The sequence below is a fragment of the Astyanax mexicanus genome, chromosome 13 (assembly GCF_023375975.1).
Source record: "Astyanax mexicanus isolate ESR-SI-001 chromosome 13, AstMex3_surface, whole genome shotgun sequence".
Taxonomy (NCBI): Eukaryota; Metazoa; Chordata; class Actinopteri; order Characiformes; family Acestrorhamphidae; genus Astyanax; species Astyanax mexicanus.
In genome coordinates, this window is record NC_064420.1 from 44,968,518 (window position 1) to 44,986,545 (window position 18,028).

General features: G+C 37.1%; 1 protein-coding gene across 2 annotated transcripts in view; it reads right to left on the bottom strand.

Annotated features, from left to right (window-relative positions):
- The window catches only part of dgkaa (diacylglycerol kinase, alpha a), an 84,579-nt gene that overhangs the window by 40,967 nt on the left and 25,584 nt on the right, over positions 1–18,028 (bottom strand). For both annotated transcript variants that reach the window (XM_049462908.1, XM_022676828.2), the window contains exons 2-8: positions 10,765–10,858; positions 9,009–9,085; positions 4,147–4,261; positions 3,758–3,832; positions 3,626–3,675; positions 3,213–3,287; positions 1,197–1,313 (exon numbers count right to left, since the gene is read on the bottom strand). In XM_049462908.1, coding sequence (XP_049318865.1) covers positions 1,197–1,313; positions 3,213–3,287; positions 3,626–3,675; positions 3,758–3,832; positions 4,147–4,261; positions 9,009–9,085; positions 10,765–10,840 — 585 coding nt within the window. In that variant the 5' untranslated portion in view covers positions 10,841–10,858. The remainder of the gene's footprint in view (positions 1–1,196; positions 1,314–3,212; positions 3,288–3,625; positions 3,676–3,757; positions 3,833–4,146; positions 4,262–9,008; positions 9,086–10,764; positions 10,859–18,028) is intronic.

An 18,028-nucleotide genomic window follows, 5' to 3' on the forward strand; every position in this document is an offset into this window, starting at 1 on the left:
CTCTATTCCCTATTCTTTTTTGTCCACATTCAAGGCCTAGAAATGAATTTGCCCGGTGGCCACCACTGCAATACTGCATGCACTCTTTCAGGGCAGGTCCCCAAGCTCTAATTCACTGCCACACTGACTAACTGTGCTCATCTGTTTGTCGTGATTTATCCCCAGTTTCCTCATTTACTCCCATTCATTTTCGTCCATGCCCAAGGTCTAGACCTAGACAGACCCCCAAGCTCTAATTCACTGCCATACTGACTGATTGCACTCATCCGTATATGCCGTTTTTCTTACCTCCCATTCATCTGCACAAAAATTCTGCATTTCCTTCAGAAAATGCACTGTTCTAGTTATATACTTTATATAAGCTACACATTTGCGTTAGGTGAAAACCCTGAACTGAAGTTTTCTGTGTCAAATGCCATGGCCACCAAAATGTCACTTCCCATCTCAAAAATCTCGAAAGGAGATGTGGGGAGTTTTGTTCTCACACACTTCCCACCTACCCATACAGTACCTGCCTCTGTGTTAGAGTGAAAGAGGAATAAAAAGTTCATGAACGTACAAATGTGTTTAAAAAAAAAAAAAAGAAGAAAAACTGTCTGTCTAAATTACTTTAACCAACAGCCTGCAGCTTCTATGATATCTCCACTGTATGTTAAATGTGGTAAGACCAACTTAACATCATAGAGTAACTGATTACGGAGCATCAGCAGAGCATCAAACTCAGCTTACTTTGAATATACTGAATTAAATTGAGCATCAAAAACATCCAAAATGAGCTGCAAAATGATCTGATATTGATATAATATACATTTATTTACTTGGTACATGGTGGGATCTTCCTATTCTCCACTCCAGACTGGAGAGGGTTATGGTGTTGATGGGATTTGAACTGCTGATGTTCTGCCACTCGACAAGCAGATAGTTAGACAGCATTGCCACTCTAAAGAGGGGTCGAACTGCTTGCTTATCAAGTATAACAAGATCATGAGATTGAACCCAGTAGGGTCTTGGCACCGTCAATAGGATCCAATTTTTTGGGTCATTTTGAGATATGGGAGTTAACCTAAAATAAAGTAAAAGACAGTGCAGAATATACATCATACACCATAATTAAAGAAGATATTTAAAGCAGCAATATATAAGCCTATACACAGAGTATGGACCCCTTTCCCATTGATTTTATGTGTGTGTCTCACCTTTAGTCCCAGCAGGACCAGTAGAGGGACGTTATTCATTCCCCCCTCCACCCACTCATCTAACGACACAGTTCCACTGCTGTCTGAGTCAATTGCTGTCATCATGTCCTTCAGCACCTGCCAGAGAGAGAGAGAGAGAGAGAGAGAGAGAGAGAGAGAGAGAGGGGGGGGGGGGGGGGGGTCATATCACCACGGTTTTCTGTATTTTGTGTTATCCTACTACAACTACTATTACAACAATGACCACTACTGCTACTACTAATACTATTGCAACCTCTACTGCTACTACTATTTCTACTTCTATTACTGCTGCTATTATCACTGCCACATCTACATCTACTACTATTAGATCAAATTAGATTTATATAAATGCAATAAAATGCATTTAGCATCTAAGCAGAAGCGCAATATACAGTGTCACTGACATTAAGTGCCATTGCTATCATGACAGATGGTGCAGTGAGTAAGAGTCCATTTCAGTTTCTGAATCAGTTTCTCTGATTTTGCTATTTATAGGTATATGTTTGAGTACAACTATCATTGGTGTTTTACATGGATCCGGAGCTTTCAGACCTCAAATAATGCAAAAAAAAAAAAAAAAAAAGTTAATATTCATAAAGTTTTAAAAGTTTCTGGAATCAATATTTGGTGGAATAACCCTGTTTTTAATCACAGTTTTCTGTCATGTCGCCTGACTCTCCTCCCACACTTCCGGACTCTATTTCCCAGAATCCTATGGTTTATGACGTCACCGTCAGTCGCTCTCCTTCGCCCAATCACGTTACGCTCCGACGCTCAGATTCACCTGTGTTCTGAGGAAGTTCCGGGTTATGCTCATCATGTATTTTGTATTTAAGGCTGCATTATGTATATTATCTTCGCGAAGTATTGTCGACTTTGGTTGCATACTAAGCGTTTTCTCATGTGTTCTTCTAGTCCCTTTTCGTTACGACCCTACTTTCTGGTTTATCGGTTTATGTCTCTTGTTTTGCCCCTTTTGGATTTGATGTTTGGTTGGACTGTCTTTTGGTTTCGAACACAGACTGTTTATACTACTACGGCTTCAGTATTCGGTGAGAATATTGTTTGCTTGGCTTCTGTATCTGTAATATCTGGTTATCAGCCTGTAAATAAACCAGTCTGTTCATTTTACTCGGCTAGCGTCACTCTATTCTGTCTGCCGTTACATTTTCACGCATCTTGACATGCTTTCCTCCACCAGTCTTACACACTGCTTTTGGATAACTTTATGCCTTTACTCCTGGTGCAAAAATTCAAGCAGTTCAGTTTGGTTTGATGGCTTGTGATCATCCATCTTCCTCTTGATTAAAATTTAGAGATTTTCAATTTGGTAAAATCAAAGAAACTCATAATTTTTAAGTGGTCTCTTATTTGTTTCCACAGCTGTATATATATATATATATATATATATATATATATATATATATATATATATATATATATGACTATATATACTTATATACTTATATATATACAGAGTAATAGGTTTGGTAACAGAGGTTTAGCAAATATGAATAAAAGCACATTAACAGTACAGAGGGTGGAAGCAGTGCATTGTTATTTAATGTTAATATTAAATAACTACTAATTATAATAATTATATTACTACTGTTAATACTCTTACTTCTACTACTAGCACCACCATCACTGCCACACCTTTAACTACTGCTACCAGTAGCACTACTATTACTGTTACTACCTAATCCTACTACTAGCACTTCTACTATTACTAATTATTCCACCACTTACTATTATTTCTGATACTACTAGTACTACTACTACTTGTAGTAGTACCACTGCTATTACTACTACTGCTGCTGCTATCTTAACTAAACTGTTTACAACAACACATATCATACAATAATCAGTAATAATTCTATGATTCTATCATTGAGGGTGTAGATAGATAAAGCACACTATTCACTCTATTTGAGTAATCACACACACACACACACACACACACACACACACACACACACGTGAAAGTCAACTCACAGGCCTTAGTTCTGACACGTCCCAGCCCAGGTAGTCGGCTGCATGCATCATTTGGGCAATAATCCGGTCCACTTCCTGCCGGCGGGAGAGAGGAGATTTCACAAAGCTGATTAACAGCTTTTTCTCATTATTCATAAACACTTTACGAGGCCAAGTGCTCTGTCCTAAAAATGCTCAACAGAAACCCTGAAAAGCCTCAACTGAAAGGTCGCTATAAAGGGTTAAATGTATCATGACATATGCTCATGCTAATGGACCCACTAGTAGATGCTAATTGCTAATTGTACTGGGTAGTATTCAGTAAAGGTCTTGCATATTTAATGAGCAGCTCTGGAGACAATCCCACAGAACCGCTCTGGCCTTTATTACTTGTGTGAGTGAACAGACCACTGAAACTCTCAAAAGCCACTTACAGAACTGTCCAGGACTCCGTTGCCGTCTCGGTCGTACAGCCTGAAAGCAACTGCAGGAAAAGAGATGGGTTTAGCTGCTAGCGCTGATGAGCTAATGGAAACAGATTCATGTTAGAACAAGTTCAGACTCACACTCCAGTTTGTCTCGAGGCTGCCCATCCTCCAGCAGCGAGAAATAACAGGACACATCCTTCAGAAACACCTCCCCTTAAAGACGGGGATGGGACAGACAGAAGCAGGGTTTATTCATCATTGAGGATCTATGCTAACTTTTAAAACACTTAAATGTCACTTAAAGCAACAGTTTCTAAGATTTCATAAGTTAAGAGAGGACAAAATATTGTAATTAATTTGTGACCATCCCTGCAATGTCTAATATATTCATTTTAAATCATCGTTCGATGTTATTCCTCTTTACACATGAAAAAAACTCTTGTTTACGTAGCACAAAACAAAGGTTTATCGATGATGTGTTGTTTATGAGAGAATATATGAGAGATATACGAGAGAAAGAAACTCACTGGTCTGGTCTGAGGTTTGGAAGGATCTGAAGAGACGTTGGCAGAGGTCCGCTGGGAAATCCTCCACCTCCAGATACGTCTTGAGGAAGAGCCGGAAGCCATGCTCATCAATGCACTGAGAAACAGACAAACAGTGCCCTTTCAATAATGAACCAGCTGGAGTGCTTCTACATACTCGTTCATCACCATCTCTCTCACACTCTTCTGAATAATTCAACGGGTACTTTCTGTAACCTTGGTGTTACATAATACACAGTGAATCAATTTGTCATTTTCATTATCGCAGGCACTCTTTTATGGGTGATTTAACTCACAAAAAGTCTCTGTTCTTGACCCTTTAATACTCATCCCTGTTAATAATATGATTACTCAGTGTGCTCGCATTTATTTTGATATATAAAGAGCATGAGCTATTCTATCAGAGCCAGAAATACTTAGTGTCAAAAACTACCATTTTAGAGAGGCCCTTAAATGTCAAATTGTATTTTCACCTCCACACTAGTTGTAATTTGAATATGGTTAATACAGTAAAGGGGTCCACTGTCACAAAATCCTATACTTAGTTCACAGAACTTATATTTAGAAATAAACTGCAGTTTCCTTTGCAGCTTCTGATTTACCCCCCAAAAAACTCAGATTTTGGCCCATTCTGATTTTCATTTTTTTAATCTAAACCGATTCAGATTTACCAGATTATGATCTCCAATGTTTTTATTAAATCTGAACTGACAATTAAGATTTTTGCTTAATTTGATTTCCATTTTTCTTTTTGAATACAGCTTTTTAATTCAGATTTTAAAATTAAAATACAATTTTCAATTTATTGTTTTCTAACCTTAACTACTGATTCCAATTTTTGCTGATTCTGATTTCTATTTTTCTAATCTGATCTACTGATTTAGATTTTGTCTGATCGCGTTTTCCAATTAAAGATTTTGGACAATTCTAAATTCTAGATACATTTTTAAATCAAAAGTCCCAGATTCAGATTTTATTCTATTCCAATTTTCTAATTAGTTAAAAAAAATTAATTTACCGATTTGTACAATTCAGAGATTTAATTTCCGATCTCAATACAAAAAAATAATAATTACCTCCAGATTTTGGCAGATTCCAGTTCTAACGCCTGTTAGCATTAATGATAGCTTCTCAAGATTGGGCATATTTACTAATGTGAACGGATATTTGAAACTGATTAAGGTGAGAATCAGATGTTTGACTGATGTTTTTTTCCTTAAAATATTAAAGAAATGCATTCCTTACTATCGTTAAACAAAAATGTGCATGGAAATGTATATACTTCACACTATAACCATCTTACTTTTACTCTTACAGTGCATCCAGCATTTGATCTCCTTTTATATACAGTAAAGAAAAACCAAGCAGTACACAAAATGCTCCAATCCCACACGCTGATCCCTGATCTCTGATCAGAGTGGACACACAGCTGACCAGCTGCTCTACAGAAGGTTGTGAGACATGCACTGGCAGTATAAGTGAGATATGTAAGATGTAACCGGAACTGCAGATGAATGAAGTGAGCCATAACACTGGAGCTCCTGCGGGAGTCTGAGGAGGTGTCCCTCTGGATCTGCACTACAAACCCAGACCCTGTTCCCTCTTTCAGAACAGAACCACTAACGCTGTCCTCTTTCTCCCAGACATATTCAAACTTCAAAGCCCGGAGGACACCTGCACTGCTTTGGTGTGGAAGTGGAAAAATTATGACGTACAGTGCACTTAGACCCTCCCGTCTGTCTGACACACACACAAACACACATACACACAAAACACACACACAAACAAATATTCTTCTGATGTGTTTACTGTAATTACATATGTGTATGTGATAACAATATGTTCCATATCGTTGCTGTCCAATGAAAAACACTTCTCCATTTTTGTCGATTTTTAGTTTGCTACATTATTTAAACAGACAAACTGTCCCTCACACTGTGCCAAAATTTCTTGATGAACAAACCAATAGAAACTCTTCAAAATGACCTGAAATAAACTCTTTTTACATTGACTTCCATTGAAAGTGTAGAAGGTTTTTTCTCTCTCCTCTAAAGTTGCTGTTTTAAAGATAAGTGTTTTTCATTGGACAGTGACGGTATGTACTATATGTATTTTACAGAGACGGAAAGATCCATTGTCTACATACTGGTGTCAGATGATTTTAGCCGAAATCTATCGCTTGGACAGTATTTCACTAGCTAATACTAAGAGCAGATTAGATCATATTTAAGAATTAAAGATTACAACAGCTCTGTGTGAGACTCACTATAGAGGTTTAGCTGTCAAAGGTAGCTGCAGGTTCTCATTCAACTGCTAGATGGTTCTATGGAGCTTGAGACACTTCCTCATTAAGAGCCAGTGTCTTTCTTCTCACTCACATATTTGTAGAATGTGTAAAACTAACTGTGCCTTACGGAGGAAAGAGAATAAAAACTTTTAACACCACTAACCGGATACCCCGTTCCAGAGTACAACACTAAACCCATACAGTGAGTAGCTAAACACTACTAACAACACAAACATGTGCCTGGACTGGTCTAGCCCCTCCCTTAATCGGTATCTCCGATCAGCCAATTGAGCTGAAACACAATCAGAGGCTCGCACTAACAAAATGAATGTGTCCATCTTTAGTGGTTTAGTGTTTTATATATGTAAAAGTATCAATATCACACAATCTTTGCCTACTTCTTTTTACCAAGCAACCACCTGAGATCCCATAGTAACCAACTAGCGACTCTACTACAACCACCTATCAACAAAATTACATATATTATAAATAAAATTTGTGTTTCACATATTTGTCCAAATTACATGATAAATGGACCAATAGAAAAGCTCTGAAATTATATGGAATTATTTTATTTTACATTGACTTTCATTAAAAGCTGGGAATATTTTTCCTTTTTTTTTTTGTCAAAAGCTACCATTTTGCTAAAACAAAGTTTTTGCATGGCAGCAGAGACATGTACGTTTCAAATTCTAGATTTTAACAGAATTTAACCAAATATAAACTTAACTCTACACAGTAACCAAAACATCTGTTTTAATTCATTATTTACAAAAACAATGCTCATATGCTCATGTACAGTCACACACTGTTTCCCACAGATCAGATTTTATTTGTGTGTAATGTCTGATTCAACTATTAAGCATTTTTTAAGCCTGAGAAAGTTGTGTTGGAGTCAAATGACACAACAGCTGACTCGCTGTGTGTACAGTATGCAGATGTGTGCTGATCCAGCGTTTACAACCGTAACACAGCACACACCCAATAACTGCAGCTTAATCAGCTTCTGTGAACACCCTCTTCCAGCATGTATATGTGATCTGACAGTTATTCTTTACATGTTGGTATTTTTCATCTTTTACAGTGGTAATCTGGCAGTTATTCTTTCTTTATCACTATTTTACACTTTTTACAGTGTTAATCTTGCAGTTATTCTTTATATATTGCTATTTTTTCACTATTTACAGTGTTTATCTGGCAGTTATTCTTTATGTATCATTATTTCTCACTTTTTACAGTGTTAAACTGGCAGTTATTCTTTATATGTTGCTATTTTTCATCTTTTACAGTGTTAATCTGGCAGTTATTCTTTCTTTATCACTATTTTACACTTTTTACAGTGTTAATCTGGCAGTTATTCTTTCTTTATCACTATTTTACACTTTTTACAGTGTTAATCTGACAGTTATTCTTTATGTATCATTTTTTCTCACTTTTTAACAGTCTTAATCTGGCGGTTATTCTTTATATATCTTTATTTTTCACTTTTTTACAATGTTAATCTGGCAATTATTCTTTATGTATCGCTATTTTTCACTTTTTAAAGTGTTAATCTGGCAGTTCTTTTATTGAACCGATTGATCGATTTTTGTAAAGTTGTCATTTTTAAAATACAAGTTTTATAATCGACAGCAATAACATCGAAGCTCTGTCGACTCTGAATGTTATAAATGTTATACAGTACCAGTCAAAGTTCAGACACACCCCTTCTCATTTAATGTGTTTTTTCTACATTGTATATTAATACTGAAGAAATCAAAACTATGAAGGAACGCATATGCAATTATGAATAAATAAAAAGTTGTTAAACAAACCAAAATATGTTTTCTTCAAAGTAGAACGTGGTCGTTCATGAGGTAGAATGTTTCTTCAACTGTCTTAAAGGAGTTCTTATAAAGGTGCTTAACTCTTGAAAAGCTTAACTGCTTTTCCTTCACTCTGAGCTCCAACCTCATCCTAAACCACTAGGGTTGGGTTTTTATATCAGGTGTTTGTGAAGCCAAACACAGTTTTGTTTGTTCCTTCATATTTCTAAGTTTTAATATTACCGGTAATCTACAATGTAGTAAATAATACAAATAAAGAACAAATATTAATGAGAATGACTGGTATTGTATATTTAATTCATATTAATAAAACAACTGACCAGCAGTGTCCAAGTGTACAGATACATGTCTGTTGCTTATCATATTACCCATATCATAATTCTCTAATTCACATCAATAATTATACCATTGACTGAATTCCCAGAAAAATGACCCATAATAGCAGCATAATTGCTTTAAAAAGGGATAAATTATATAATGTGCAATTTAAAACTTCATAATTGTGATAGTCTTGCTGACAAGGATCAAATATGAAGACGTGTAGAAGACTTGTTTTTTGTGTGTGTGAGTGTGTGTGTGTGTGTGTGTGTGTGTGTGTGTGTGAGTGGGAGTGTTGTGCTGGGCCCTGCGCCGCAGTGAGGGGTCTCCTCAGTGTGGTGGTCTGGTTTGGCAGGATGTAAAGGGCAGGTCGTGTGGTGTACAGCGTTTGACTTTGGCAGCCCTTCTCTCACCTCTCCATGCCTGTACTGCGCCAAGCGGCCATCTGCATCAAACTCCCTCAGCACATCCTTCACCTTCAGACTGCAGTCTGTACACACACACACACACACACACACACACACACACAAACACACACAGAGTGAAACATCAGACACATCACAGTAATGAACTGAAGTTACTTGAGTGACTTGTGTACATCACTGTCACATGAATAAGTCATATTACATCAACACAGTCAGGTACCTTTGTGTATTTTATGGCTTGTGTAACAAAGATGGTCTACAATTACTTTATCCACTATTCATCATAAAATTACTATGATAGCATAATGTATTTTGTTATTTTTCAGATTAAAGCAAAATCTTTCAATGTATAAACATAATAATAATTTGAAAGGTGCAAAACTAATGTATCCTACAGCTTAACTCTGGGTCTGAAACACGGCTGTTTGTGTTAAAGGCTTGTAGGCACTTAATTTTGTATTAAATTCTTAAAAATAAACTTAATAAAGTAATACCAGAAATACACAGTATAATCAAAAAATAAAACATTTAAAAACATAGTCAAAACGGTTATTAACTTTATTATTAAAATAATCACTTGAACCAAAAATTTGTAATGGCTAAAGTCATTAATGTAATAAAAGTTAAAAAGTTAAACACTCAATCTTACATAATTATAAATGGTATTACATTATTAGGTTAAGTAATCTATTTGTGTACATCTTTGGGTGTTCAAACATTATTGGAAAATTATTACTTTATTAAATTCTACAAGATTAATTCAAACTAAAAGTGCTTCTGAAACAATCTTATAAAAACTACTAAAGTGGTTGGAAAATATATTTACAGTAGTTCCATATTAATACAATGTTTGCTGTTATATATTTTCTGTTATAGCAAAACTTTAGCCTTGTTTTTTTAGAAACCACGGCTTCTTTTTCATTTTCAATCCAAAAAGGCACTTAGTGTTAGTCATTAATATGCTTAATGCTTATTAGTATGTCGTTGTTGATTGGTTGCTACTGAGAACCAGTGACATAATCATCAGGTACAATCAGTACAAATACTTTGTTATCTTACTTAAGTAGAAATGTTGGTTATCTATACTTTTTAGAGTAAATATTTTTTAGATGACTTTTTTCTTCTTCTTCTTGCATTTTCACACAATTATCTGAACTTTCTACTCCCTACATTTAGCTTTGTTACTCCTATTTCATTTCAGCTTGTTTTCATTCCGGCTTCCCATCGTTCAATAAAACAACTATCCATATAAATCTCTCCATCCAGATAGAGTGAATCTGATTGTGATTGGATGTAGAAAAGTATAAACATGTACCATTCTGACTCCCTATTGGTTTATACTATGATCCATCACACCTGCACACGTCATGCCCCCCCCCCCCCCCCCCCCCCACACACACACACACTCCAGCAAGAACCTAGCAGACGTATGTAGTCTAGGAGTCTTCTGTGTGTGGACATCACTTCAGCATGTATTTCAGCATATATGACTTCAGCACAGTCTGGTTCAGTCTGTGTTTAGTAATACCGGTTCTGATGTAACGCAGCGTTTTAGTGTAGAAACATTTACAGTGTGTTTGAGAATAAAATGAGCTTCTCTGAAAGTCTGACACACAGCACTCTAAAGCTACAGGCCACACACACACACACACACACACACACACACAGCATCCAGCACATTCGCACGTTGGTGGGTGATGAGAGGAGAGCGAGGCTGAGCGGTGTGTGGGCGAGCGAGACTCACAGTCTATGTACTGCTGCAGCTGGATGAAATCCACCGGACTCAACTCCTTCCCCTCCGGCTCCGCAGCGCCCGACATCCTGATCCTGCCCTCAGCCTGAGAGAGAGAGAGAGAGAGAGAGTGACACAGAAAGTGAGTGAGAGAGAGAAGGAACAGAGACAGAGAGAAAGAGTGACAAACAGACAGAGAAAGAGAGACAGTGAGACAGAAAGAGAGACATAAAGAGAGCGACACAGAGTGTAAGAGAGAGAGAGAAGGAGAAACAGCAAAAAAGACAGAGAGTGAAAGAGAGAGTGAGAGGGAAAGAGAGATAAAGAAACAGAAAGAGAGACAAACAGAGAGAGAGAGAGAGAGAGAGAGAGAGTGAATGAGAAAGAGAGAGAGGGAAAGAATCAGAAAGAGAGACAGAGAGAGAGAAGAGAGCGGAAAGAGGGAGACAGATAGAGGAAGTCAGAGAGATAGTAAGAGACACAGATAGAGAGACAGAGAGAAAGAGAGAGAGAGAAAAGGAGAGAGAAAGTAAAAGAGATGCATCATTTGATTTAAGTTAAAACCTTTCTAATCACATTTCATGAGCTACACCCACTAATCAAATACAGATATAAAATCATCATTATATGCAGCAGTAGAAATGAGCTCATATAACGACCCACACCGACGTCCTCCACAGATCACTCGAATAACTGAAACTGAATCACCACAACCATCACAAACTACAAATCAAACACCTACAGACTCCAGCTTCATTTATCATCACTGGGTGAACTATAGCGGTGCACAGAAATATTTCTATATTGAAATATCATGAGACAATCGCAATCTATATGCTTGCCTATAGTTAGGCCTGGACAATAATCCGATATCGGTATTTATCGCACTAAGAAATGTTTCAATAACAGTGATATAATTTTTGCTGTATTCCGATATGTTTTATTTACAAAATCTGTCACAGACAGGCGTTTTTTACTGTCATCAGTTCGCTGACGTCAGTTCGCTTTTGTAGCTTATGTTGTAACTTTAATTTATTTATAGTTGATAAAGCCTATAGGTTTGTTTATTTGCCTGGGATATCATGTTCCTTTCATGTATATGAAGGCTTTTTGTGTTTTTTATCCCGGTTGAAGCACTTTTGTTTTAATCTGTTAAATTTGTTTACAAAGGAATAAGAAGCTCAGCCTCTGTTGTAATTAAAAGTTATTTATATTGGAAAAAGGGATACAGGTTATAGGTTTATGTTTGACGAGGATTTCATTTTTTTGTTTGTATGTTAAGTATTTATAAGGTATTATATAGTTTTTGTGAGAGGAGGCTTAAGAGACTTTAATTAAAGTTTCAGACAGTAGTAGGTACAGATTTCTATTGTAGGGATTCTTAGCAGTTTTTCAAAGTGTTTATATCGATATCGAAATTATATTGTATCGACCGAAATTAAGGAATATATCGCAATATAATTTTTTGTCATATCGCCCAGCACTGCCTATAGTATTGCAATATTTAAAATACTCTGATTCATATCCACTGTACTGAGATACGTATCATGTTGCCAGGTTTTTGGCAATACTTCTTGCCTCTTAATAAAGTGTTTGAGAGCATCAGTTAAAGTAAAGTAGTGAAGAGGTAGAGTTACAGGTATACAGTGAATAATGAATATTTGAGTAATATTCTAATACATATTGTGAGAAGCAAGAACTACTCAACTAAGTAAAGAAAAACATACTTTAATAAATGAAGGTCAGTAAATCTGAAACATTTAAAACATTTAAAAAGATCCTCAAAGACATTATGATAAAACTGGCTCTAATCAGGAACGTCCCAGGAAAGGAAGAGCAAGATTTCCATCTGTTGCACAAGTTAACAGCACCCCAGATAAAAGCACCTAAATGATTCACAGAGTATTTTGGTTTGTTTAATACTTTTAAGTTACTACATGATTCTGTATGTGTTCCTTTACAGTCTGTATGACTTCACTATTCATTTACAAAGTTGTAAAAAAGAAAAACACTGAATGAGAAGGTGTGTACAAAGTTTTATATGGTACTGTATGTTTGGATCACTTTTATACAGAACTTTAGAATTTGTGTAGTAACCTTTATAATCCCCAGTTTACTTTAGTACATAAAACTAATGTGTAAATTGTACTTTAACAATGATTTATTTTATTTAGAAGAAAAGATCTGATTTCGAACTACTGTTGTGAGGCTGTGTTAAGTTTAGTAAATCTCCACAGTTTTAATATTCAATCTGAATGGGAAAGTTTGACAGAGTTAGTGGTGCTAATCTGTGACAAAATGCATGTTAAAGAATGTCAAAGAGAATGTCAACCAGAAACACTGACTGACTCAGAGTAAGATGGTCCTGTTAGAGTGTGTGTTAGTGTGTGTGTATTACAGGGTTATACACAGGCTCCAGGCCAGCTGGGCACATCCACATAAAACAAGAGTGTGTGTGTACATGTGTTTGGGTCTCATCTGTGATGGGAAATGGATCAGTCTAGCGACCATAAAGGGCTTCTGGCTCACAGAGGCGTCCAGGGAGCACAGCAGAGCGATGCTGGGCTAAAGACTCCCCTCACTTCCGACCCGTTCCTCCAGGGAACTCCAAAAGAAGCTGCTGGGAACTAATTGCCATTCAAATGGGTGACCCACTTTTAGCAGTGTTGATGTCTCTTGTTTTATGTAACTGTGGACCTTGAGTCTTCAAGAAAGAAACAGCTCTGTAGCACTTGTTATATTGAATGCACAGTCTGTCAAGCTTTATTATTCCTATTTTTTTATGCACCAAATAATATATATCCTATATTTTTACTCTGTAGTTCTATGGTTACAGACTGTAGTCGTGTTTCTTTTTCTCTGTATACTTTATTATACCACAGTTAGTTCTGAACCTGCAATGTGATTGGCTGAGAGGTTCTATGGTTCTATGAATGACATTATTAGCCGGTAATGCACTGTAACCGAAGCTCTCCATGTATTACTCCACCACATACAGGTGACCTAGCCACGATGCAGCGCTTACAAGCCAAATTCAAACCGAATGCATTGTCTTTACACATGTACAGCAAAAAGAGCCCCTTGTGCAAATGAAACTGATGTATGTATTTTTCTTTCGTCGTTAAAATATAATAGTTATGGGGCTCCAAGTGATCCAGCGGGTTAAGCGCTGCCACTATGATCAGGAGATTGCCAGTTCGAATCCTGTTCATGTAGCTTGCCATCAGCTGCTGGAGCCCTGAGAAAGCACAATTGGCCTTGCTCTCTCTGGGTGAGTAGATGGTGCTCTCTCCTCACATCACTCCTAGGGCGATGTGGATCAGAACAAAGCTGCGTCTGTGAGCTGATGTATCAGAACCGAGTTGCTGCGCTTTCCTCAGAGCGTGCCGTGATGCTACTAGGCAATGTTGCATCAGCAGCAGTTCAAAAAGAGGCAGAGTCTGACTTTACATGTGTCGGACGAGGCGTGTGCTAGTCTTCACCCTCCTGGTGTTGGGGCATCACTAGTGATAGAGGGAATATATAATATATAATATAATATATATATAATAGTTAAATCAGTGTTTTAAAAGAATGCAACATGTCCTAAAACTTGTTTTCCATAAACCCCAAGCTAGCTTTTCCTCTTGTGGAGCCATAATGTATCAGGCTGAGAGCTGATATACACAGCGAGCAGGGAATGGACTGTACATGTTTGCAGAGCGGCGGCTTTCAGCCTGCTCTCCAGGCAGCAGAACAGACAGAAAAGTCCGGATTGAACGCCCACTCCTGGCGTGTCATGTGAACTAACAAAGGGTCGCTCGCGGCAGCCCCGCTTAATTCCCTCAAAAGGTTAGCTCAGTTGCCTAGCAGCTTTGTTTATGCGGCCTGTTCCACTGGGTGGGTGGCTGGGGGGGGCAGAAAGTTAACCCAGTAGCAGGACTTTTCACCGGTCAGGACAGGGGGGGAATTAACAGGATCGAGTGAGTCAAGCATTTAGAGTAGTGTAGGTTTCATTTTTTTATTAAAGAGTTATGAGGGGTGAGCTACGCATCTCATGATATTTTGCTCAGCAGCTACAGTGGATATTACTGTTAGGATTAATTTTATGACACCAAACACCAATATTATTTAACAAGATAGAGAATCTAGAAATACAAAAAGTCTTTTTACATTAACTTCCACTAAAATGTTAAGAGGGCTTTTCTCCTGTTAAGTTGCATTTTGTAAATATGAGGTTTTATTTGATTTATTTATATGTTTATGTACATACAGCTCTGGAAAAAAATAAGAGACCACTTAAGAAGTATGATTTTCTTTGATTTTACCAAATTGAAAACCTCTGGAATATAATCAAGAGAAAGATGGACGATCACAAGCCATCAAACCAAACTGAACTGCTTGAATTTTTGCACCAGGAGTAAAGCAGCATAAAGTTATCCAAAAGCAGTGTGTAAGACTGGTGGAGGAGAACATGCCAAAATGCATGAAAACTGTGATTAAAAACAAGGGTTATTCCACCAAATATTGATTTCTGAACTCTTAAAACTTTATGAATATGAACCTGATTTATTTGCATTATTTGAGATCTGAAAGTTCTGTCTTTTGTTATTTCAGCCATTTCTCCTTTTTTGCAATTAAATGCTCTAAATGACAATATTTTTATTAGTAATTTGGGAGAAACGTTGTCCGTAGTTTATAGAATAAAACAACAATTTTCATTTTATTCAAAATATATCTATAAATAAGATTTAGAAACTGAAGTGGTCTCTTAATTTTTTCCAGAGCTGTATATACTGAATATATGGAAACCACATGTGCCACACAGGCCAGGACGAGAACTGTTCAGTAAGATGCTGGTAGAAAACAGGCCATAACTGTAGGCTCTGCAGAAACACTGAATCCTTTTGGTTTGACATTTCCTGAAGGGCTCGTTTTACGCTTGTTTAGGCAATCTGCTGACTGGTGTGTGTGACAGATAAGGGCTCTCTCTCTCTCTTTTTCTTTCTCTCTCTGTCTCTCTTTCTCTCTTTCTGTCTCTCTTGTGTTCGAACACTCGCCTTTTCCCTCCATCACGACGTCGCTTTGCTCTAATTATTTGTGCATAATAGCAGATTAATGTAGTGCAGTCGCTTTGTGAGTGAGGCTGGAAAAAAAATCACACTGAACTATTTAAGGGTTTTTAACACCTGAAAATCTGTATCAGTGGCGGCACCGAGGTTCATGTGTTTGTAACACTGCATATTGGACATATGGTATGGTTAGCTTTTTACATTCTGCTGTCGTCCTAACTTACATGATCAGAGTCTCACTATGCTTCAGACTGACTGGTCTGTAGAATACTGTCAGTTCCAGTTTTCAGGGGTTGCTGAATTCTGCTTCCCGGCCAAAACCCTACCCCCTTTGAGTACATGTTAATCACATAGCAGAATAAGCATAACAGATTCCTGTAAAATTATATTTTTTCTATAAATAAGGTTATAGAAAACTAATCTACAGTTACAGTAGATACATGAATCACCAGCATAATCTGTTGTACCCATACTGCTGCGTGATGCAACCTGAAGTCAGGTAGGAAATACAAATACTTTGTAGAAATTTTGGTTATCTATACTTTTTACTTCTACTCTTTACATTTTCATACAATTATCTGTACTTTCAACTCCTCACATTTTAAAAATATTTAATTTCAGCTTGTTTTCATTCCGGCTTCTAATTGTAAAAAAAAAAAAAACTATCCAGATAAATCTCTCCATCCAGATAGAGTGAATCTGATTGTGACTGGACGTAGAGAAGTATAAACATATACCATTCTGACATCCTATTGGTTTCTACTGTGATCACCTGCACACATCCTGCCCCCCCGCCCCACACACACTCCAGCACGAACATAGCAGACGTATGTAGTCTAGTATGAAGATGATCTGTGCAGAGACTCAAGAGAACTCCAGACAAACTCCAGTCCAACTAAACTTCTTTAATAATATATTTACATTCTACTAAAATACATTCATTTACAATCAGCATATACGCAGCTAAAACAGGGAACAACCTAGTGCTCTCAAAATTATACTATCAAAAGTAACATTTTAATAATATATAATTTTAGTAATTATGGCTTTTAGTAAAATGTGTTTTGGGGAGGAGGTTGGGTAGTGAACTATAGGACTCTGTGGCGTGTCCTAAGCTTTTGTTCTTAATGGCATTTTTTCCCCATTTTATATTACTTTTACTTTTATACTTTTGTTATAGTTTTGAAACTATTTTTTTTACTTTATCTGATACTTCTACTTCTGTAGAAGTATATTAAACCCTAGTATCTATACTTCTACCTACAGAGTAATGAATGTGAATACTTTACACACCTTTGCTGGCACAAAACCAGTCCTTTTTTTTCTTCTATTGTTTAATTGGTGATGATAGTCTGCCTCAAATTCCTGTAGTTGGTCAAAAAGTCCGAACCAACTAAAAAGTGATTTTACACTGCAAACAAACCAGACCGTAGTTCAGTAGCTCCAGACTGGGATCAGACCAAATTTTGCAGTTTTTGACACATTTTACAGTAGTAAAAGTCTGGATCGAACAATGCAGGAGTGAAAGCACTCTAAAAAAAGGATGAAAAAGAAGAAATCCACCATGTTTATTCTCTATTTACTTCATACAGGGTCAAAATTAGACCCACCCAGTCATCTCAGGGTCCACACAATCTCAGAATTTGATAACGACACAGAGTAAACAATCACAAATCCTACAAGTACCACAGAGATAGCATACACCTGTCCTCATCATTGGTTATTGCAGGGGTGGGGAACTTCAGTGTCAGGAGGGGCAGATTCCAACACAGTCTGCTTAAAGGACAAAAGTATTGGGACAATTGCTCATTTATTGTTTCTTCTCAAATTGACAGTATTGCACTCATAAAAAAAAAAAACAGAAGTATTAACAACCACGAATGAAATTATTACAGGCCCACTGACAGCCCAACCTGCCATCAAAGGGTCCTGCAAACTAGCAGAGGAAGCTAAAGGCATGGAAAAGGTGATGGACTGGCCAAGCATGTCTCCAGACCTGATCCTTATTGGGTATATGTGGGGCATCCTGAAGGTCTCTAACATTCACCAGCTCTGAAATGTCTTCATGGAAGAGGAGAGGAAGAAGATTTCAGTGGCAACCTGTGAACCTGTGAAGCTCTAGTGAACTCTATCAAGGTGGCCACACAAAATATTGGAACTTTGGGCACAAGTTGGCCACTTAGGGGTTGTACTTACTAATGTTTCCAGTGGTTTAGACATGAACG